Source organism: Myotis davidii, unplaced genomic scaffold (genome assembly GCF_000327345.1).
Source record: "Myotis davidii unplaced genomic scaffold, ASM32734v1 scaffold560, whole genome shotgun sequence".
Classification (NCBI taxonomy): domain Eukaryota; kingdom Metazoa; phylum Chordata; class Mammalia; order Chiroptera; family Vespertilionidae; genus Myotis; species Myotis davidii.
In genome coordinates this window covers 3,466,660-3,490,473 of record NW_006294418.1, presented here as the reverse complement: position 1 = coordinate 3,490,473, position 23,814 = coordinate 3,466,660, and the positions used below count along the sequence as shown (strand labels likewise).

At 38.2% G+C, this 23,814-nt stretch overlaps 1 protein-coding gene across 1 annotated transcript in view; it reads left to right on the top strand.

Annotated features, from left to right (window-relative positions):
- The window catches only part of ZEB2 (zinc finger E-box binding homeobox 2), a 40,498-nt gene that overhangs the window by 13,700 nt on the left and 2,984 nt on the right, over nucleotides 1-23,814 (top strand). Inside the window, exons 3-7 of the mRNA XM_015567149.1 lie at nucleotides 11,202-11,390; nucleotides 12,068-12,282; nucleotides 14,874-14,982; nucleotides 15,912-17,881; nucleotides 19,239-19,419. Of these exons, the coding sequence (XP_015422635.1) occupies nucleotides 11,202-11,390; nucleotides 12,068-12,282; nucleotides 14,874-14,982; nucleotides 15,912-17,881; nucleotides 19,239-19,419 (2,664 nt within the window). The remainder of the gene's footprint in view (nucleotides 1-11,201; nucleotides 11,391-12,067; nucleotides 12,283-14,873; nucleotides 14,983-15,911; nucleotides 17,882-19,238; nucleotides 19,420-23,814) is intronic.

The following is a 23,814-nucleotide window of genomic DNA, read 5'->3' as shown; positions in this document are numbered from 1 at the left end:
TATTAAATTGTGTAATCATTGCTAGCCATTCTTATTATTTTAATAATAGATGGATTAAGATGTTTATTTGAAACACAACAAGCTATATAGGTTCAGGTGAAAAGTGTTCCATATTGCAAAGAGCTTCTGACTGAGTATAAGATCAATTATTGGGGACATGAAGACAGGAGGTTGTAAATTTTAGGGAAGATTCTCTTCAGGACAAAGACTTGCTGAACATGCCTCTGCAAATGAGAGCAAGAAAGAAAAGCTGAAAATGTGAGATTGGGTGAAAGATGAAGTAGGTTATCAGAAGAGCTGTGAGGGGATAGCCGAGTCTAGAAGGTAGCCTTGGCTAAGGGACACATGTTTAGCAATAAATAAAATTTAAAAAGAAAGGAAGAATAATGGCAGATTTTTTTGGTTGAACTTAAGGTAGTTTAGGGAATTCACATCACGTGAGTTGCATTCTTTGCAGTAAGTAGGAAAAGAACTCATCCGTTGACAGACAGTAAGGGAATGTGAGAGGGTTGGAATATTGAGGAGTGAAAATGTAGAGTAGTTGCTGTGGAAAATGTATGGAAATTCAGTTATCATCATAAAAGAGTATCCTATTTTGATAACATAGACTGAAATAAGTCAATACAATTATTAAAGCTTCTTTAGACATTTTGGATACTATAGGGGCAGGGAAAATGAGCTAGATTTTAATTTGTCAGGGAAGAATGTAAGAATAGAAGATAGGGATGGAAGTGACTTCAGGCTCCAAGGTGAACGAAGACAAGTATAAAATGAGAATGGGTGAAATAGGCTGGAGGACTTGTCAGGGCCTGATTATCACAATGAAGTACCTGTTTCAGGGAATGAGGAATGCAATGATGGGGAAGGACAAACAGTTGAAATCAGAGGTTGAAAGAGTCAAGTTTTGGAATTGTCCCAGGGTTAGCCTAGTACCAAGGTATGGCCATCCATGTTGCTGGACTAGAGAAAGTCAAAGCACTATGAAGCCAGGATTCCCCATGGACTATCTTTTGAGTAATGAAGTTTTCCAAAATGACAATAATGGTGGCCTGGGGTAAATATAATATGAGGACGAGTGTCATTTTACCAGAGTTATATAGATAGTGTTATAAAACATAATGGAGAAATGGATGACTTAAACTTCAAAAAATACGACTAGAGATTGAAGGTTTTTTGAGGGTAGAGGTTAAGTTTGCTCTTCTCCGTAGTTCCTCTCGGTAGGCACAGTGTTCACATAGCCTTGGTGGTTGATAAACAGGTTATTTGTTGAATTAATGAATAAATGAATAAACAAATAGATGATGAACAAATTAATAAAATAGGAACACTGCTTTGAAAGGGTAGTGTGAATTAAGGAGTATGTTGACCCATCCTCTTTGCTCTTTGTGTGAAGAAAGGTGAAAGCAGGAGTAGCTCAGTTGGCAAGGCTGTGAGGGATGGGAAATTATCAAGGGAAGACACAGTTTCATTCATTGGAAGAAGTGGAACGCATAGAGGAAGGTATCATTAAGCATGTGGGAGGACAAACAAGTAATATACGAGATGGGAAAGCAAAATGAACCGTGAATAAAGTCTCTAATTCTAACTTAAACTTGAGATATTTTTATTTACTAGAACCATAATAGTTAATACAAATTCACCTTTGCAAGGTGCTTTATGAACTTACTCTATATTGAGTGCCTTTAGAAACATGATTAAAAATAAGAAACGTCCAAATTAGGAAAATTTACAATTCTTAAATATTAAATGGAAATTTTAAATAAGCATCTCAAATGGTGAACGTGAAGTACTTTTATGATGTTTTTGCTTTGCCCCAATAGACTGAGACATGGATTAACCAGTAAGAAATAAGCAGGGACATGAAAAAATAGAGAGAAAAAAATTTAAAATATAATCTTTTATTTACATTGAATTTGGCATTTACATTGGCTTTCCCCATACAAATTACATGGTGTTTTAATGTTGTTTAGCACTATTTATAATGTCATAGTGAACTTTTCAGCATCTAGAAGCTATTCAGGTCATAACCAAGCAGTTAGGCATGATGAGAAACTAAAAAGACGAGGTTCTCTCATTCTTTCCCTCATAATGAGTCATTATGATATAGTTGAAAACTAATGGGTTAAGAGTGAGGACACATGAATTCTCCATCCAGCTCTTCTGGAAATCATTTGTGTCACTTTGCATGAATCGTGGACCTCACTGTATCTTAGTTGTGTCATCTGGTAAATGAGGAAATTCTACTAGAAATTTTGGACTCCACGCCACCTTACCCCTCTTTCTAATAACATTTTACCAGAAAGCAGGGACAAAGAAACAAAAATCACGGGGCTTCTACAGTTGGTGTGGGAGGGGGCGTTCTCCAGGATCCTGCCTCGTGATGTCATACCCAGGAGAGCATAGTCACGGGGTCCTGAGCTTGAAGGGCCTCGCTCTTGGCCCATTGCTTTGCTGTTGACATGTTGCACTAGGCCCCACAAATGATGTAGCCAGACCTGCTTATACCTCAAAAAATGCACTATGATAATAGCAGAGTATAAGCCAGAATGGGAAGGGCTGGGGTCAGGGATTTGAGTCCTAAAGTATCACATAGAAACACGAACTCTGTCCAGGTTTACAGAGTCTTTCCAGGTGTCTACTGAAAAATTGAATCCTGAGTACAGATCTAGACCTACATTCAAAATCTTGCTTGAGCAAGAAGCGTTATGGGCCAGCTCTCCTCAATTGGTAATATGAGTGGTGAGGTTAGCAGGCTAGCAAGCAGTTATGCCTCCTTAAGCACAAATTCTGAGTCATATCATTAACATAGAGAAAGTGGGGGAAGGAGTAAGACATTTTCTGAACCTTTATTATCATCTTGGTTTAAAAAGTTCCAAGTCCTCTTATTACTCTTACATGGAGATTAAATTTAAACTTTTTAATTAGCTAGCTTTCTTATATGGGTAACAGAAGCCACACAATTTTGATCGTGAGGTATTTCTCAGCAAGGCTTGAGTGGATGTATAGTGTTAACCAATTGTGCAAGATCGGATTATTAGATAATTCAATTTAGTACCTACATACTTAACAAGGGGTCATATTAATATAAAGCATGTCATTTTCTTCTTTTGTATGATAGCGGTCACATTGTTATATGATGGAAGAGTTTTATCATCTAAGTCAGATATGTCATGCAAATTATCGTTTTAATTTTTAAGTTAATTTCCTACAATGAGTTTTCAAAAATAAAGTAGAGAAAAGAGAGGTTCCAAGCAGGGAATGGACGGGAGGGTCATGTTCAGACTATAATCAGTGTACACCAAGAAGAGCCTGTCCCTTCCTGGCTGGTGAATGCTGTGGTTTTATTCGCTTTGTTTGTGATTAGAAGCAGCTAACTTCACAGCAAGGATTCCCACATAAAAGAACTGACATCCCAAGCTTTTTGAGTGTCCCCCTCTTTCATTCAGCAAATACTCAGTAAGCACTGTGTTCCTTGTGGCATCGTCTGTAGTTTCCAGGCAGCTCCAAAATATAGTTTCTAAATCTGTGGATGTGGATCCTCCATCAGAAAGCTGTGTTTGTTTGAGTTTTTAATCTAGAGAAGTCAGTATTTTGTGGAAGAGCCACACTCAAGGGACCAAAGAGCCGCATGTGGCTCGCAAGCCACAGTTTGCCGGCCACTGGATTAGGGTGATTAATTAAGTAAAATTATGAAATTCTGAAACTTCAAGGATACCCCAGAAAGCATATACTGGTTCATTTTGCAGGTGAGGATATAAAAATAATAAGCAGCTGAGCCACTATGAGGAGTCCAGTGACCCAGAACCTGGTCTAATTATTGAGTTATTGAGCATTCGCTGTGTGCTGGGCACCGTACAGGGACCTAGTAATAAAGTCTGCATAAGACATGATCCATGCCTCTGCCAGCTCACAGACATGTAAACAACAGATATCAAGGTGATATAAGTTTGAAAATTGAGATATGCAGATGATATTCAGTCACTGCAGGCCTAGGGTATGAACTCGGGGTGAAATAGTCGGGAAGGCTACCTGACATAGGAGCAGTTTTGTGCTGTTTCGCAAAACCATGTTACTGAATGCCTGCTGAGCCAGGTGAGTCAGAGGACTGAATTCCCAGAGTAGTGACTCTTAAACTGGGTGAGTATCAGAATCCGCTGACAGACTTGTTAAAACACAGATTGCTGATTTCATAGGTCGGCGTTGGAGCCTAAGCAACTGCATTTCAAACAGGTTCCCAGGTAATACTCATGCTTCCAGCCCGGAGACCCCATTTTGAAACACTGCCCTAGCATCCGTACATGTTGTGTAACATGAAAAGCTCACGGAATTGCTGGGCAAAAACATCTCACTTTATAAACCTCCTTAAAATATAATAAAATAGCCTATGAGTCTTTTTGGTAATATACCAATTCCAAATGTTTAGATTCTACAGTATTGTGAAAGATAATACATATTATCTAACTGGGAATTTCTTTTAAAGGCATGGCTTCTGTAGGATACATAGCAATCACAACTGTCTAAGGGTTAGTCGTCTCTCCATCTTGATAGTCACAAGCCCCTGATAGAAAGCTAACTTTAAAATTAGACTCTGTCCCTGGCTGGGCTACTTCCTGGTGTTGGGGGAGATATTTGATCCTGCAGAGTAGTACGGATTCGTATCTCCCCGCTTCTTCTGCAACTCTCTCTCCTAAAGCTCTTGCATGTGGGACTCTCACTGGCATCAGAACACGTGTTCCCCCGAGAAAGCCATGTCAGAGCAGGCGTGGAGAGAGCACCCCAGACCCTGTACGAATTCCCAAGAAGAGAAGAAAACTGTCGCTTTTGATGAGCCTCCCCTGGCTTTACACACACCTCTGCAGCGGTCGGAGGCTCTGGTGGGCTGCCCCCAAGCTCTGTAGAGAGAACAAGATCACCCTTGGCCCTCACGGTTGTTTTTAGATGTCTGGCACCAATATGCATATTGGGAGCCTTCTGCAGAAAGGCACACGTGTGTGTGTGTGTGTGTTTATGATGAAATGCTTATACTCCATTAGTTAGTCAACTTTAAACCAAGCAGCGTGAGAACTTTTATTCCTCAACAAATGCTGAGCACGGGCTGCTTCCTAAAAAATTCAGTACACATGACTATGTTAAAAATAGTTTTCTAATCACATAAAATGTTGTTAGTAAACAGACAAGTTTTCAAAAAGATGATGAATAGTTACCTACATTTGTGATAGTTTCTTCTGGTCCCTTCGCCTGGATGTATGAAGTGAGCGAACGCCAGATCATATATCATTTCTGCATCATACAGAGGAAGTATCCATACACATGTATATAGATATTATCCCCAACAATACATATATGCATTTATATGTCTATATGTTGATGGTTCACAAACATTTTATGTAAGTGTCTCTACGTATAAGAGTCACAGAACTAGGCAAAAATTATTAATCAACATGATTGCGTCCTACCCCAACCACACTCTGGCACTAGTACTCACTCAATAAACAGTTATTAAACACGGGGATGGATGAATGATTCCACTCAGGCTTTTACATATACTTGCTTCAGCTCTTCTAGAGCCTCCAAGATATTTTCCTTTCCAGAAGAATTATTTATTCATTTTGATGTTTACTCATTAAAATGGCTTAGCATAATATTCAAATATATTTCTTCAATTTCTAATGAAAATTAAAAACACGCTGAGTACTAGACAAGAGATAATAGAGTACCTGTCTTCCTACATGAACCCATACTTGTTACAAATAATGAAAATAAATGTTGAGGCAATAAAAGTAAGGAGTGGAAAACAGAAAAGGAGAAGGATTAAGCCTCATAATTTAACTACTTTGTAAACACTAAGTAAAATTCACTTTTAAGAATTTTTGAGAAAGTATCTTAAAACAACTCAATTATGGGTGTGTGTGTGTGTGTGTGTGTGACTGATTTGAAGACCAACATATCTCTTTTATTTAGAGTTCTGTTAACATTGCCTGTTTTTATTTATTTTATTATTGTTGTTATTATTTTGTCCTCACCCGAGGATATTTTTTCCATTGGTTTTTAGCAAGAGAGGGATGGTGACAGAGAGAGAGAGAAACTTTGATGTGAGAGAGACACATCAATTGGTTACCTCCTGCATGGGCCCTGACCAACTAGGGCTGTGGATCAAACCTGCAACCCAGGTTTGTGCCCTTGAACAGGAATCAAACCTGTGACCCTTTGGTGTGTGGGCTGACACTTTAACCATTGACCCACACTGGCCAGAACAATATTGCCTGTTTTTTAATCAATAATTTTTAAAATCAGTCCATAGTGATAACTACTATTATCTGTCTAACAATATCAATCTCAGCTAGCTGGTGTGACTCAGTGGTTGGGCATTGACCTATGAACCAGGAGGTCATGGTTCAATTCCCAGTCAGGGCATATGCCTGGGTTGCAGGCTCGATCCCCAGTAGGAGGTGTGCAGGAGGCAGCTAATCAATGATTCTCATCATTGATATTTCTACCTCTCTCTAAAAGTATATTTAAAAAATAAAAATAACAATCTTTATCATAAGCTAGACATAAAGGCATTTATGAAAGTATTATTGATAAGCAACATTAGTGAGAAACAATCATATTTACAAAAAATTTGAGGCTTTTTCACTTGTAGAGACCTAGAAATTTAACCTAACAATAATAAAATATGTGTGGCTATGAGGAAACATTTTTAATTAATGAAATTCTTTTTTTAGACAGAGAAAGTTTACTTGACCTTCAGGAAAGTGGAGATATTTGCAAGACATTAGGGTAAATTTTAGGACTAAATACAAAATCTCTGGAGAAGGTATGGGAAGAAATTACTTGAGGCTTCTTGCGAATTTTATTATGGTTTGATCATAAATACCATGCAAATATCCTTTGTCAGTGTGTTTTGGCAGCTCTTCCTAGGAGACCAAGGAGTGAAGAGGATTACAAAAAAAAAAAAAGGAAAATGAAGTTGATTTTAGACTAGAAAAATGCAGTGGGGAATTCTATAACTTTTCAGCCAATTTTCTACCTCATTCCTGTGTCCACTATACAGTATTCCAAAACCTTTACAGAAACCAAAACTGCAAACTTCAAATTGAATCAAAACTTCATCTCTACCAACAATGTTGAGAATAACCAAAATGTAATCTCATCATTGTTCTACTATAGCAGTTAGGGTGCTTTGGGGTCTCAGAGACTAAACACTCAGGCCTCAGGTTAGAAAAGGCAATGTCCCGGGTCACAGAATGTAGGGAGGTTGACCACAGAGCTCTTGGAAGAAGAGGTGCACCTCGGCCTCCGAAACAAATACAGCTAAGAATGTCCTGTCTGGACCTGCTCTTTGTCTCTACTTCTCTCTGTTCACCTGCGTCATCCTCTCTCTTCATAAATCTTATTCTACATGGGATCTATGAATTCCTCTGTTGTACCTCTTCTAGCTATAGTCACTTGTGGGGAATAAACTTCTTTGATGCTCTCTTTGGAACAAAGTCCTAAAACCATAGGGAAGGGAGTGGCCCAGGCTACCCCTGGACCATGCGGTCTGTTGAATGCCTCCATTCAGATGAGTCCACTTCACGTGCAGCTTAGTTCACTGTGCCTAGGGGAGCAGGATCATGCAATAATAACATGGCAGCTGCCATGGGTATCATAAGGCTTGGCAACAGGGAAAATGGGGAGCCGTTCCCAGGCAAAGGGGAATGTTGTGGCGTGAGGCAGGAAAAAACCCACATTATATCCATGATGATTATACGTAGTTCATGGAAGGCTAGGCTCTAGCCCACTTAAATGACTCTAGATGTTGAGGTACATAACTCGCATACCTATACCACATGAAGCAAAGTCCTGATGGAGCAAATAGAAGTAAATGATTGAGTGCTATCTTCCTCATGAAACTCTTTTTGAATACTTATGTGGGCCCTATCGAATGAACTCTTGCAAGTATTTATGAATGGCCAGTACAGTTTATTACATAATTGTTCTACAATTGTTTGAATAGTAGGCCTAAGTTTCTAGCTCAACTATAGGTATCTTATCTTATGCTTCTTTTGACTGGAAGACTTGTACATCAAGATTAGTGTTAAGGACATAATTTATTCCACATATAGTCCATAAATGATTTTTGAGAGCCTACTAATTGCTAGGCAACATCCTTAATCATGATACAAAGATAATCAAAGATGAACCTTAAAGAAAGCACATAATTTCATGTTTTTTGTCTCCATGTCACTCGACATAGAAGTCTGGCATGGCCAAATTTGATCTAGCAAGTGAATTGCCTCTCCAAACACCGGTGATGTATCTAAATGCAGTTTAGTTTGCCTATCCAGAAAAATCAGAATTTCCCTCCCTTTTAAGCCAAAAAGCTATTAATGCAAATCCAAATTAATTTGCATTTGATTGCATTTCTGATGGAAACATTCATGTGCAAATCAAAATTCATGCAAAAATAGCCAGATAATTCAAATAGTTGCTGAAATATCAAGATAAAATTAGGATGTTAAATGTACATCTATCATATCTACCAGGACTAAAGACCTTTAAATGGGACAGTGCTCTTGAAATAAGTCACGTCTTGAACATTTAACATTTGAGTAGATCTGGGTTCAGAAGAGAGCTATTGCATTACTTTCTACCGCCAGAGTGCTGAAAAAGAGGTCAGTCATTGGTCAAATCCGTTAAGGTGTTCCAAACAGTTTCATCTGGATCCACCATTTTTCCCCCTTTAATTTTTTCCTCCCCTTAAAAACAAAAGATTTTGATAGATCTGAAGTGATTTTGATTATCCCAAACCGTGGACAGATAGTTTGTTCAAGTCGGCAGTTGCTTCATACTTCCTAGTGACTTAATGGTGCAAGTTAAATGACACCATCACAATCATCACCAATAAATATGTTTTGGGAAACATCCACAGCATCATGAGTATACCAGTGGAACAGTGATCTGACTTATTCTTCTAAAAAAATATTAAGATTTAAGATTCCAAGAAAAGATTTACGCCAAATTTTAAGATATAAATTATTAATCCACTATTGCACATTCCAAAGCTATATTTGAAGGACATATAGGCCTTGGAATCACACCATTGCTCTTGTTGAAATTAACAGAAGTTGGAGTGGCAAAGGAGAAAAGTTTGAGATCACCGTATTTAGGATTCTTAGCACTTTAGTTTAATAGTCTAGGAAGTGTAATGCTCCCCGGTTCTCTTTTATTTGATCCATTGTATTAGCTTATAGTTTCAAGTCTTTTTAACATTCCAGTGGTTCTACTTTGGTGAATGTCGCCTACCGTACATCAAATTTGAAACACCTGAACATGAAGGAGGATCTGAGCCTCATCCTCTTTGGCACGCCCAGCTCTCCCCAACACTAGTGATTTTACTCCGGAAGTATCTCTCAAATCTAGCCATTTCTCTTGTAGTCTCTATCACCAATTCCTTAACTTTTATCTTTTGCAATCCTTGTCACGCCATAGCTGGATTTGTCATTTAAAAATCCAGATAATCCATAATTTCATCCAACCATTCCCCTTGCTTAATACCCTTCAATGTCTTCCTGTTTCTCTTAGAATAAAACCCAAACCCTTAACAGGGCTGACACAGGCATGGTCTGGTTCCTGCCTGCCCCCTCACCCTTGCATCACGCTGGTCTGCGTTCACTCTGCACTCCAGCACTGTCCTTTCAGATCCTGGGATGTACCATGTCCTTCCAGTCACCACTGCTCTTCCCCAGCTTCTAATTGAAAACTTCAGGCATTTTCCATTAAAGCTTTCCTGACCTTCCAGACCCCATCAGGTCCCTCTGTTACTTCTTCCATGCCACCATGCAACTTCCTTTCATTATACTTGAGTTTGTAATGTCACATTTGTTTTTGAGACTATATCACTTGTATTAACTGCTCTCGTGGCTTTCTGAAGTATGAGACTGGATCCGTTTTTTGCTTATCCAAACAAGACCAGATGAGTGTCACATACCAGGCATTCAGTAAATACTTGTTGAATTCATGGAAGGTTCCACTTCCTATTCTCATCTATAATTCACACGTTCATAACAGTGAAAGCCACAAATAAAAATAAAAATGGACTGACTTGCTTGAAGATCACCCTGCCACAAATTGCCAGAGAGAATTAGTGTCGCGAGTTCTGTGATATCTTTTATGGCAGAGAAGGCGAGATGAAGAATATGGTGTTCTCAAGGTTAACTGCTCTCAGAAACTGTGAAAGTGGAACTCCACCATGAATTGTTCAAAGCAAAGGACTTTTTGTCACCTCCTTGTAGTGGAGAATAATGTAACAGACACTCTCCCAATTCTGTCTTATGCATAAAAATTTTATTTAGATTATTTAAGCCCCACTCGTTTCAGAAACATACCTAGTGGTTTCAAATATACACAGTCTTGTCACACAAGTTGCTAAAATTGATTTATAACTATTATTCATTTCATGGGAATAGAGTCATAATTACAGTATTTAAAAGTAACATCAAACTCACACAGCCATATAGCCATTTTCTTAGCTTACCCTGTTACCTCTTATTTCTATCAGTCATGAGCTTAATTTTATTCTCAGCAGCTTTAAAATACTGAGCTACATATTGAAATTATAGGAAAAGATAAACTGCCACATTCCATGATTTTTTTTAAACACAGTCCCAGTATTATCTCTCTAGGAATATCTGTGCTTTTGCATCTGTCTGGGAGTATGTAGTCCTGGTTGTCTGTGATATGCAGAGTGGAGCGTTAAAAGCTTATATTTAGCAACAGGATGTAGCTGCGGTTAGGGACGTTAAGTTTAGTGGACAATAAAAAATTAAATATACCTTTATTAAAAGAGAAGGAAGTTTTATATAGGCTATTAAAGTAGCTCTGAGCTAATATTATCTCTCCCTCTTATGAATCTTAGAATGTAGTTCAGCTTTTTCAAAAAATTTCCCTAGAAATCATTTGTGAAATTATGTGGACGAGTATCCCTGGAAAAAGAAAATAAAACTTGCCTATCTTACTTAAAGCAAAGTCCTCTTTTTTTTGTATATACGAGTAAACATGTAACCCCAAACCAGTCACCTGCAACATTTCTTACAAATAAACTAGGCATTTGTAGTCTTTTTGCAAGTTACCATGTCTTCCTAGCAATGATGTAAGCAGACTTGGACTGCTAGGAGGAAGGCCCTGAAAACACATGTCTTCTCCTTTTACGATTTCAGTTAAGAATGCAAACTGCACAGCAGACTTTGAGGAATACTTTGCCAAAAGGAAACTGGAGGAACGCGACGTCCACGCGGTCAGCATCGAGGAGTACCTTCAGCGCAGTGACACAGCCATCATTTACCCAGAGGCCCCCGAGGAGCTGTCTCGCCTTGGCACGCCCGAGGCCAATGGGCAGGAAGAAAATGGTGAGGCTGTAATTCATTTTTAGCCACTACGCTGACCTCTGCAGCTGTTACAATTACAAATGCACTACATGCCTGGGTGTTTACCTTAAAATTTGAAGAACAGCTGCAGAGGCATGGAATTTCATGAGCAAAGATTAGAACTGTAATTTTAGGGTATTGTGAAATTTTTTTTGTCAGCAAATTTGTGTCATTTGTACATCCAATAAAGAACAAGAACAATTAGAGCCTATTTCTACGAGATAAAAATATCTAAATGGATTCCCATCTTTCTGAAATATTCCACTTTTCAAGGCAGAAACACACACACACGAAAGTTTAGAAAGACTGACCCTAACCTTTTGTTCTTTACGGCCACCTGACAAGCCCCTTCACACTGTGAATTCCTGAGTCATTTGTGACTCCAGGTTTACTACATACTGTCAGTCACCTCGAGAGAAGCTCCTCGTTTATCAGCTGTTTAACCCCCCCCCCCTCAAGTAATTAATTAATTTCCCAGCGCAGTGTGAGCTGATTCCGACAAGTCTGCCCGGGTGCGCGCGGGCCGGGCCCGCTGATGGCACTCGCGTGCACAGACTGCCCTGATTCCTGTCATGCCATCCCGGGCAGACAGCCCATTAGCTGCCATTGATTTACTGACCTTTTGGCCCGCTTCTCTCCCTCCCGTCTCTGGGCTACAGACCTGCCACCTGGAACTCCAGATGCTTTTGCCCAACTGCTGACCTGCCCCTACTGCGACCGGGGCTACAAGCGCCTGACATCCCTGAAGGAGCACATCAAGTACCGCCACGAGAAGAATGAGGAGAACTTCTCCTGCCCTCTGTGTAGCTACACGTTCGCCTACCGCACCCAGCTCGAGCGGCATATGGTGACGCACAAGCCAGGGACAGATCAGGTGGGGGGTTGGTTTTTAAGTGATTTCTTTCTATAATAACCCCTTAGAGAAACGATATGGCTTTGATTGGCAATCATTATTAATTTTTCATGGCATTTTGAAGATGCAGATCTTTTAATGGTAATAGCTTTAATTGAGGTCTAAATGATTTTTTGATGGTCTCTTCTAATATGATTTAATAGTCTTATGTTCACGATCGAATGAGTGTGTTAATTTCTAATTTAGAAATTTTATTTGCACTTTAACTTGACTTCAGTTTCATTTTTATGTTCCACAAAAAAGTGAATGAAATTGTAGCATTTTAATTATACATTATTAAACATCTCAGCAATTTTAATTCCATTTTTCACCCCGTTTTACTGGGGGAATTTTTTTCCATATAGGATCTAAGTCGGAGTAAAAGAAATGTGTGTTTCTTTCACTTGTTGTATAACACCTTCAATTACTTAGAGTATTTTTACAAGTAGTTGCTAGTTTATGAAATCTAATTAAGTGTTTTAAGGAAATTTTTAAAAAGCATATAATATATGTGCATATATTGAACATAAACTGGATTACTGCTAAAATGTTGGCTATACATTAAAAATGATCCCTTCTTGATATGCATGTTTATTGCTGAATGGCAAAATTACTCGGCCTCGTTTGGCTTACTTGTGTTAAAAATAAAAACTCTATCTTTGACAGGTAAGCAAAGCTTCTTAAATCCTTAAAATGATTGGATAGGATTGACTCACAGTGTCTCTTCGATGCTTTAGCAAAGCTGCTCTTTCTGCCCTCCTGGGAGAATTGACAGCACATTGATATTGTGACGTATTCGGGTGGTAACAGAAATGGTGTTTCTGCGTCCCAGCACCTGGCCCTCCGGAGCTGGAATCCCCCTAGAGAAGCCTCGCCACCATATCTGTTTTAAAAATTATTAAACAGGATATGCTACAAAACTCTTAAGTTTTGTTTCCTTTGGGCTTTATTTTCTTTGACCAAAGAAAATGAGACTAAGCAAACACAATCAAGCAATGATGATGGCACTCTATTATGGAATTTTACTCTTTTAAGAGAACATTTCATGTCAATCACTCCATTTACATCTGATTGGGCTTGTCACCTGAATGTTTTTCAAAGTTCAGTTTCAAAAACTATGCTTGCATAGCTACACTTATGTAACAGTTTACCTCCCCTTTCTTATGTGCACACACACTCTAGGGGGAAAAAGGGCCTAGATATTTATCTAGCATAACTGCTTTAAATTTCACATGCAGAAGTGTGACTGTGTTGGCGCATTATGAATGGTAGCTTTGGTGTTGAAAAGTCCCCTCATTTGCTCATGGCATTTACAATTAGTAAATTAAAATGATTGTATCATATTAACAGTGGCACAACTAAAGTTTATAGTAGTCCTCTGAGGGCTGTGGGGGGAGACAAAGCAGCTGTTGCTGTTTGTTTATGCAACTCAGCAACATATGAGCGCTGGTCCCTCAATGGCGCTCGGCGGGCTGGGCTCCGCTTGATCTTTGAAGGTTGCTGCTGTTTGAACAAACCTCCCTGTGTCCCATGTAACACCATCTGTCTCACTAGGAATGTGGGAAGATTCAGCACACCCTAGCAGTTGTCATACCGTTTCTGTGCTGTCTTTTTGCAAAAGGCTTTTGTGTCATTGCTGCTTGAAAAAGGCTGACCTCCTACCTTGAGCATCCAGAGTGGATGACTGTATTTTTTCTTGCCTTCAGAATTCGAAGTCACAGTGCTTTTTATTTCCTTGTTCAAAAAGGTCAGCTGTGTTTGATTATATCTTCGCTGCTTTTAACTTGTCTTTTCAGCAAACTTTTTTTTTTTTCTTTTTTGGTCCCTACTCCCTAGCACAGTACTAAAAAGGAAAATGAAAAGTCGTTGAAGTCTTTCCTACTGGCCTGTGATAAAACTGCTCAAGATGTTGTCTCTTACATTTGATAATGAATCAGATCTGATAGGCAACACCTCAGGAAAAAGAGGGTTTACACTTGCTCCTAGCGCAGTGAAGGAGCCCTTTAAAGATGCCTGTCGTGTAATGACATGTTTACAGTGAAGGGGTTGTTGTTTTTTTGTTTGTGTGAGGTTTTATTTTTCTTTCTTTTTCAGATTTGTTTTTGCTTCAGTGTAAGACACACTTTTACCCTGATACAGAAAATGCGATGGGGGGGAATATTTAGAATTTTCAGGATAATATTTATTTTTTTCTTGACAAACTAGTTGCATTCCATCAGGAAACCTTCAGATTTTCAAATCTGCAGTAAACACGGAGAACCACAAACATGTTCACAATTATGCTTTCTCCTCTCGAAAGGCTCAGAGAAACATTTTGGAAGAGATACTACAGAGATAATTCTAAAGCAAGTAGTTGGATGCGCATGTGAAAGCACTTTTTTTTTATTTGTTCCAATTTTATTGCCAACATTATCACTTTTATTGCAACTCTGAAAGACTGGGCAAATAAATAAACATGCACTCAAACCTTTTGGCCTGTCTAAAGAAAAAAAAGAGGCCTTTTAAAAATATTTGTAGCAAATTTCCTTTGTTTCTCCTGCACAAAACTGATGTCAGTCTTTCTCCTTTTATAGCACCAAATGCTGACCCAAGGAGCGGGCAATCGCAAGTTCAAATGCACGGAGTGCGGCAAGGCCTTCAAATATAAACACCATCTGAAAGAACACCTGCGAATTCACAGTGGTGAGTAGCAGGGGTGCTGGTGCTCACCTGTGCATTTTGCTTCATTAGGGGAGTCTAAAGGATTGCTTAAAATGTACACAATCTTGCTTGTAGCTTTTTGGAACTCCCCACTTATTTCCTAAGCGATGTGTGCCTGCTTTGTCTCCATGAAACTATGTACAAACCAAAAGCATGATCTTGGTAGTAAGCAAGAAGAATGCTTATAGTACTTAAAAACAACAAATGCTTTGATTTATCACAAAATCTAGAAGCTCCCTTTTTTTTCCTTAAAAAAAAACCCTTCTACAGATTAAATATTGTTGACCTGAAGAAGCTCCAATGTCAAATTCTAAAGAATATTCATTTTTGATACCTAACCATGAAAGAGAAAAGTTGAAGAATTTTGGAAAAGAGCTTTTGTACCATACATATTCCTTGATTCCTGAGAGTTGTATGTTACAAAACAACATCCTACCACCGAGATTTCTCCTTTGTAACTATTTTGATAGTTCTGCCAAGCATTTTATTACCACATTGGATGCCACTCAGAGGACTAGCTGGATTGGTAGAATCAATGGAATCTCTGAAGAATTGATTAAAGCCATGGCTATCCTTCCCTTTTATACTGTGACATCTTTATTGTGCTATTGACCACACATTAATCTGACACTATGTTTAAAAGGAGGTTGCCGCTGGCAAGACAAGATTTGGGGTCTTGGCTGAAAAAGGTATAGCCCTCACCTTCCATTGCTCACATCTTGAATTATGTCCTCCCAGGGTAGATACAGCCCAGAAACAGTTATGGCCACATAATTCTAACCTAAGCACCGAGAATGTAGAGGTACCTCATTGTGTTCCTTTCCTTGGTTTTACAGATTCTTGTTTTGGTAGACAATTGTAGTCATTACTTAATCAAAGACATATAATGTTAACTCTAATTGTCATTCCAGGTGAAAAACCGTACGAGTGCCCAAACTGCAAGAAACGTTTCTCCCATTCCGGTTCCTACAGTTCACACATCAGCAGCAAGAAATGTATTGGTTTAATCTCTGTCAATGGCCGAATGAGAAATAATATCAAGACGGGTTCTTCCCCTAATTCTGTTTCTTCTTCTCCTACTAATTCAGCCATTACCCAGTTAAGAAACAAATTGGAGAATGGAAAACCACTCAGTATGTCTGAACAAACAGGCTTACTTAAAATTAAAACAGAACCACTAGACTTCAATGACTATAAAGTTCTGATGGCCACACACGGGTTTAGCGGCACTAGTCCCTTTATGAATGGTGCACTTGGAGCCACCAGCCCTTTAGGAGTTCATCCGTCCGCTCAGAGTCCAATGCAGCACTTAGGTGTAGGGATGGAAGCCCCTCTACTTGGATTTCCCACAATGAATAGCAACTTAAGCGAGGTACAAAAGGTTCTACAGATTGTGGACAATACGGTTTCCAGGCAAAAAATGGACTGCAAGGCTGAAGAAATTTCAAAGTTGAAAGGGTATCACATGAAGGATCCATGCTCTCAACCTGAGGAACAAGGAGTTACCTCTCCTAATATTCCACCTGTAGGTCTTCCAGTAGTGAGTCATAACGGTGCCACTAAAAGTATTATTGACTACACATTAGAAAAAGTCAATGAAGCCAAAGCTTGCCTCCAGAGCTTGACTACTGACTCAAGGAGACAGATCAGTAATATAAAGAAAGAGAAGCTACGTACTTTAATAGATTTGGTCACTGATGACAAAATGATTGAGAACCACAGCATATCCACTCCATTTTCATGCCAGTTCTGTAAAGAAAGTTTTCCTGGCCCCATTCCCTTGCATCAGCATGAACGTTACCTGTGTAAAATGAATGAAGAGATCAAGGCAGTCCTGCAACCTCATGAAAACATAGTCCCCAACAAAGCTGGAGTTTTTGTTGATAATAAAGCCCTCCTCTTGTCATCTGTACTTTCTGAGAAAGGAATGACAAGCCCCATCAACCCATACAAGGACCATATGTCTGTACTGAAAGCATATTATGCTATGAACATGGAGCCCAACTCTGACGAACTGCTGAAAATTTCCATTGCTGTGGGCCTTCCTCAGGAATTTGTGAAGGAATGGTTTGAGCAACGAAAAGTCTACCAGTATTCAAATTCCAGGTCACCATCACTGGAGAGGAACTCCAAGCCGTTAGCTCCCAACAGTAACGCTCCCACAAAAGACTCTTTATTACCCAGGTCTCCCGTAAAACCTCTGGACTCCATAACATCACCGTCTATAGCAGAACTCCACAACAGTGTTACGAATTGTGATCCTCCTCTCAGGCTAACAAAACCTTCCCATTTCACCAATATTAAACCAGTTGAAAAATTGGACCACTCAAGGAGTAACACTCCTTCTCCCTTAAATCTTTCCTCCACATCTTCTAAAAACTCCCACAGTAGTTCTTACACTCCAAACAGCTTCTCTTCTGAGGAGCTCCAGGCTGAGCCTTTGGACCTGTCATTACCAAAACAAATGAAAGAACCCAAAAGTATTATAGCCACCAAGAACAAAACAAAAGCTAGTAGCATAACCTTAGACCATAACAGTGTTTCTTCGTCATCTGAAAACTCAGATGAGCCTCTAAACTTGACTTTTATCAAGAAGGAGTTTGCAAGTTCAAATAATCTGGACAGCAAAAGCACTAACCCAGTGTTCGGCATGAACCCATTCAGTGCCAAACCTTTATACACAGCTCTTCCTCCACAAAGCGCATTTCCCCCTGCCACTTTCATGCCGCCAGTCCAGACCAGTATCCCTGGGCTACGACCATACCCAGGACTGGATCAGATGAGCTTCCTACCACATATGGCCTATACCTACCCAACTGGAGCAGCTACTTTTGCTGAGATGCAGCAAAGGAGGAAATACCAACGGAAACAAGGATTTCAGGTAATGAGACATATCTTTTTGCTGTGGAAGAGATGAAAATAATATCGTTGATGTGCATGCAGGAGAAAAATGAGAGTGAAAAAAATCAAGTGTTATGGTTTCAGCAGAAATAGAAGAGTTTGTTTTAATTTGAACCTAGACTAGGAAATTAAATGAAGAAAGAGTAGAACACTGTACTCTTTAAGCATATTTGCCTTAAAAATAGAAAGTATTTAATATTGGTTTTTTAAGGTCCGTTTAGATTGACTCATCTACTTTTGGAATTGTGCTTTGATAACAATATTTGCTATTACTTCCATAGATGCTAAAAGTTAACATTTATAAGTCACAGCTGTTCACAATTGCATGTATAATTTTGATGTGCACTTGGTTTTATAAAGAATTTTGAAGAGTATTCTAAAAATTATTTTGCACATTCCACATGACTTTTTATATAATTTCAAACTAGTACGTAATTTGTGTTTTTTTCAAATACAAAAGCAGGTATGTTTTAACATCATGCAGTATAATCCCTGCTGGCAAAATAGGAGCATAAGTAGCATGCACCTCCGTAACAGCTGTCCCCGTATTCCATTTGACAGTACATCTGCCCTCTTTGTAAATGTATTTAAGCCTATTTAATCTTCTCTAATATTAATTAGTGCAAATGTAGTCTAAGAAAGCTGAACTGTGGACTAGCAAATGGAAATGTATGTTATCATGCAAGTTTGCACTCCTTGGATCAAGACAAAATAAATATCAAGAAACTTAATAATTTACTGATCCACATTCATTATTGTTCAATGCTGAAGGCTGTTTTAACATAGATAGAACATTGATAAAAAGTGTTATTAATATTCCCTATTTCAAATTAGAAAATTAAATATAAAAATATAGCTTGAGGCCGTTAGTTGGTAGACATACATTTAAATAGATTGCATAATAATAACATTTTGTACCTAAATATAAAATTCAATTAAAATGGGGTTTCTGCAGCTACATATCATTTCTGAAGTCAAGCACACTGGAAAATACACAAATTCTGATGTTGACTTTTCATTCATGGGTATTTCCTGATATAGAGACAATCAAGGATTTTAGAAAATGTTATGTTTTTCTCACTTTCAGAATTAACCATTTTCTATCCTATCCTTGAAAAACTATGAGCTTTAGCATCTAGGATAGAGAAGGTTTTTGTTGACATGTGAGACCTCATGTATTGTTTGTGTAAGTTAATAAGCTTTTTTAAAAACAAAACAAAACACTAGATCAATTAATAGCAAGCATGATGAGGTTCTCCAAGTGTCAGCCTATGCAAAGTTGTTTGGTATCAATGCAAAGAGAAGAGACTGTGTTGAACTGTGTGATTACATCACAGGGAGAATTGCTTGATGGAGCGCAGGACTACATGTCAGGCCTAGATGACATGACAGACTCCGACTCCTGTCTGTCTCGAAAGAAGATCAAGAAGACAGAGAGTGGCATGTATGCGTGTGACTTATGTGACAAGACATTCCAGAAAAGCAGTTCCCTTCTGCGACACAAATACGAACACACAGGTATGAGTGACTTTGACTAGCTAGTTAGAGCTTTCTGGCCTGCTGTACATTTCATAATATTTAATGAGTACACTTGTGCAACATAAGATGTAGCATATGCTGATACCTTCAACAAGGAAGAAATAACGCTTTTCGCCTCGCTCAGTAGGACTTTCTCATTGCCTGTTTATTGGATCACTGATGTGTTTGTGAGTGTGCTTGTCTTTCTGTCTTCTGAATTAATCTGTACACCAAATTCACTAATCATGTCAAAGGTATCTATAAATGGCCAGGAAGATGAAATGGCATGCATGATTCACTCAAGCTATTGAAAATATCTTCAAATACTTAAGCTGTGATGAACTTATCTATGTAAAAATTTAATAACAAAAGAAATTTAGTCAATGCTGTGTTAATTTCATCATACAAAATTTAAGTAGGCCATGATTCAGGGGTGATTCTGTTTGGCTTTAATAAATTGACCATATTTTGAATAAAATGGAAGTGTTAGTTCTGTGAAAGAAAAGACATAAGTAATATAATAGGCCAAATATGCTACTGAAACTACTTATATTTAGAAGACTAAAATAAAACTTTCTAAATTCATTTCCAATTTAGAAAAATTATAGAGTTGACAAGATGGCAGCCTAATTCTTCTCTTTGAGTAGAGAGATAGTGGGTTAATTTTTTAAAAGAAAGGTGAAGTACCATCATGTGAAGCAATATTACTTCCCATGATCCAAGATCTTATCTGCAACTCCGTGGTGCAGTGACGCTGTGTTCCCTCCTGCCTCCTTCTCCCTCCACACTTCACAGCAAAGTAACTTAGCCTCATCCCTGTCCCTTACCCATCCCCAGCTTTTCTCCAGGAGAAACTTGGCATGCTTTACTGACCCTAGATGGGAAAAGGAAGAGCGCAGGATTTCAATCAAAGTATTGGCAGGGGAGCCCTATCCGGTTTGGCTCAGTGGATAGAGCGTTGGCCTGCGGACTGAAGGGTTCCAGGTTCGATTCCGACCAAGGGCATGTACCTTGGTTGTGGGCACAACCCCAGTAGGGGGTGTTCAGGAGGCAGCTGATGGATGTTTCTCCCAGGTTCGATTCCCGACCAAGGGCATGTACCTTGGTTGTGGGCACAACCCCAGTAGGGGGTGTTCAGGAGGCAGCTGATGGATGTTTCTCTCTCATCGATGTTTTTAACTCTCTATCCCTCTCCCTTCCTCTCTGTAAAAAATCAATAAAATATAAAAAAATATTGGCAGGGGAAAATTATAGAAATTTTTTCATTTTAAACCAGGAAATCTGGTAACAAACATTTTAATATAGAGGGGAAAAAATCAACCTAACATTAATGCTTTTGGGGGAAAAGTGATGAAGAGACAAAACAAGAAAAAGAAAAAAAAAAGGACTGGCAATATTTTCTGTCATACTTTGTCTAAATACATAGCACTCTTTTTAGAGACTGAACACTGTCCTTAGGAAGCACTTCTTATTCATCAGCTTCCCTTTTCCTCACTGAGCATGTGCTAGAGGCAGCACCAGTGACCGGAGTCAGCCAGAGAGTGGGGGGAAAGTTGTGTGAGTTCTGTAACATGAAGTGTTGAGAGTAATGTGAAGAGAACAAGGTTGATAAGTAACAGTGTTCTTACTCTAGCTCAGTTTTCTTTTCCTTCAACTGTGACATTAACTGCTATTATTTTCAGTTCAAATAAAGATACTTTAATGACAACCTAATTTGAATAGCAGATCCCAAAAGTTTTTATACTTGTGTGATATAATTCAAAGTTTGATATGTCAAAATTTTCCTACATTGGTCTTTTTTGATAGCTATCATAGATATTTTCTTTAGTACCAAGTCCTATTTAAGTATTTTTAGAGTAAAGATATTTTCATACCTAAATTTACTTTAATATTTTAATCAACCTCAAATATATTTTTATTTCATTATTCAGCTGCAATAGGCACATCACTGAAGGCATCTTTCCCTCTCTGATTGGTTTTATTATATGACCATATGCAAACTCTATCATTTGCTACATGGTGAGTGTAAAACTTTTATTTTAGTGAGGGCTATCATACATATTGACATCCAGTCAATAACTTTTTTAAAATAAATTACATAGTCCATGAATTTCATAGGTATATAGAAAGTTGAGAGACCCAAAAGTTGACAAACATAAATACACATAATCAATTTGAAAAATATGCTGTATTTAAAAAAATAAAATGTTCTGGTCCTTCAATATGTGAGATCTGCTGCCTAGAAACATTGCTTAGCAACAAGATGCTAACCATCCAATGGTTTCTCTAACTGTGTGATTAAGTATCCTCCTGTTGGCTTACCTGCTTGTCAAGTTTCCAGTGTGTTAACTTTTTGGTCTCTTGACCAAACATCTCATGATGTTACTATTGTCAGTGTATCAGGTTTCATCAAAGTGAAGTTCTTCATGATCTTCATGAATTTTCTATCTTTATGATATATGTGGAAATTTAGTCCATTTTCCTTCCCTAATTGGGCCCCAAAAGCCTTGTATTTGTTTATATTAAGCACCAGTAATACATTGAAAATGTAATAATGTGAAAATTATAAGTGAGAACAGTCTTTGGATTGATTGAGTCTAAGGTTGGGAAATGAAGTCGAATCATCATTTGAAAATATGTTAAGAATGTGTCATTGATAAAGTGTGTTTCTTACATGTTCACAATTTAACCTATAGAATAGTTTAAATTAATAAGGAAATTATGAGCTACTTATTCTTGTGATCCTATGCTCTTTTACTTCGACCTGTTTAATTTATTCCTAGGCAGACACCAATGATATAATGCTTAATTTTTCTTACCAATGGTGTATTGCTTGCTTGCTTTTCCTGGGAACTGGGCCTGCGAAAGAGGAAAAAAAAACACTATGTAAATGTGGACTTTGATAGGATAAATTGCTATGAACAAGTACTGTGAAATAAAAAATCTGAAACCCCTGTTAGACACTGTTAGGAACTCATTTGCATTCCACTAAAATTTAAATTTGACATTTATTGAGTACTTTCTCTATTGAGATATTGAGGTAGGCACTTTTAAACCCACCTTATTTAGAAAAGTAATAAAAATGTTTCTGCTTTTAAGTCGATAAAGTAGAAGTTTTACATAAATGACTAGTCAATTTTATTTCTCAGTTGTATGATAATATTATTCATACCACAAACCTTCCATTTATTAATTTCAGTTATCATTCCAGCTGTCAGGTGAATCATGAACCTCAATAGTAGAAAAAATTACCCTTAAAAAGTTTTGATCATTCAGTGTCAATTTGGATGTCTTTTCTGAACCTCATTCATGTGGGAATTTAATTCCAGGATGTCTTGATTTGAATCGGGTAAACCCATCAAACAAGTTCAAAAGAGCTGAATGTCCAAGTCAGTTTCTATTTAAATAGAATTTCCTAAATGCTTAGCAGTGAAACTTCTGGAGATTTAGTGCAAGATATAGGTCAGAACTCCCCACCCTTCACTTCCAAATTCTGCCCTTTGTATAACATAAATAACTAAGCATTTTATTCTTTCATATTGGCAGTTCATAATGCAGAATTGATATGTTTTTATTGTAAGCATATTGTTTATTATCAAATGAATTCCCCGAAAGTTGGTTGCCTGTAACTATGGAGTATTTGTGTAATAGACTGCAGTTTAGTGGGCATCACCCAAGCATTTCTAACAGGCCTTAAAACTTGTCCTGGAGAGTGCTTGTTCTCTCTAAGGATACTGCTTTGTGTTTGGTTCCTTTGGAAAAGAGAGAGGCATGTCAACTGCGATATTCATTCAAAATTTCTCACACAGCCGATCCATGAGTGAGCCATCTGGTTGACCTTTTAGTGCTCCTGACCTGATGAGACATTAGTTTCTAAAGGAGGTTGTAGGACAGTTCTACCAATACATGCTTTAGCAAGGAAAGCACCAAGAAATCTTTCATCTGCAATTTCTCTTCCCTCCACTCAGACTTCTTTCTTCTATTTACTCTGCTCCTGATACATGCATCTTGCTTGCGAATTGGGAAATTATTGAAAACGTATTAATGAATGCAAATAAAAGGATCTAACATTAACTGAGTGCTTACAATGTACTATCCTTATACTAGACACTCTTCTTACCTATGTTGTCTCCTTTACTCATATGCCCAGTCCATAAGTTCGGTCTCCAAATGATTTCTCTTTTACTGACAAGAACCTTGGTCCTTAAGGAGGTTAATATAACTGAGACTGCACAGCGGGTCATAAAAGTGGATTTAAACCCAAGCAATCAGATTCCAAAACCCATCTCCCCTATTTAACATTGAGCTGCCCTGTCCCCGTGAGTAAAATTGCCACTGTCAGAAATGTCTTATCCTTGCTTCTGATAGCATGCTCTTATTTAAGGCCCAATACCA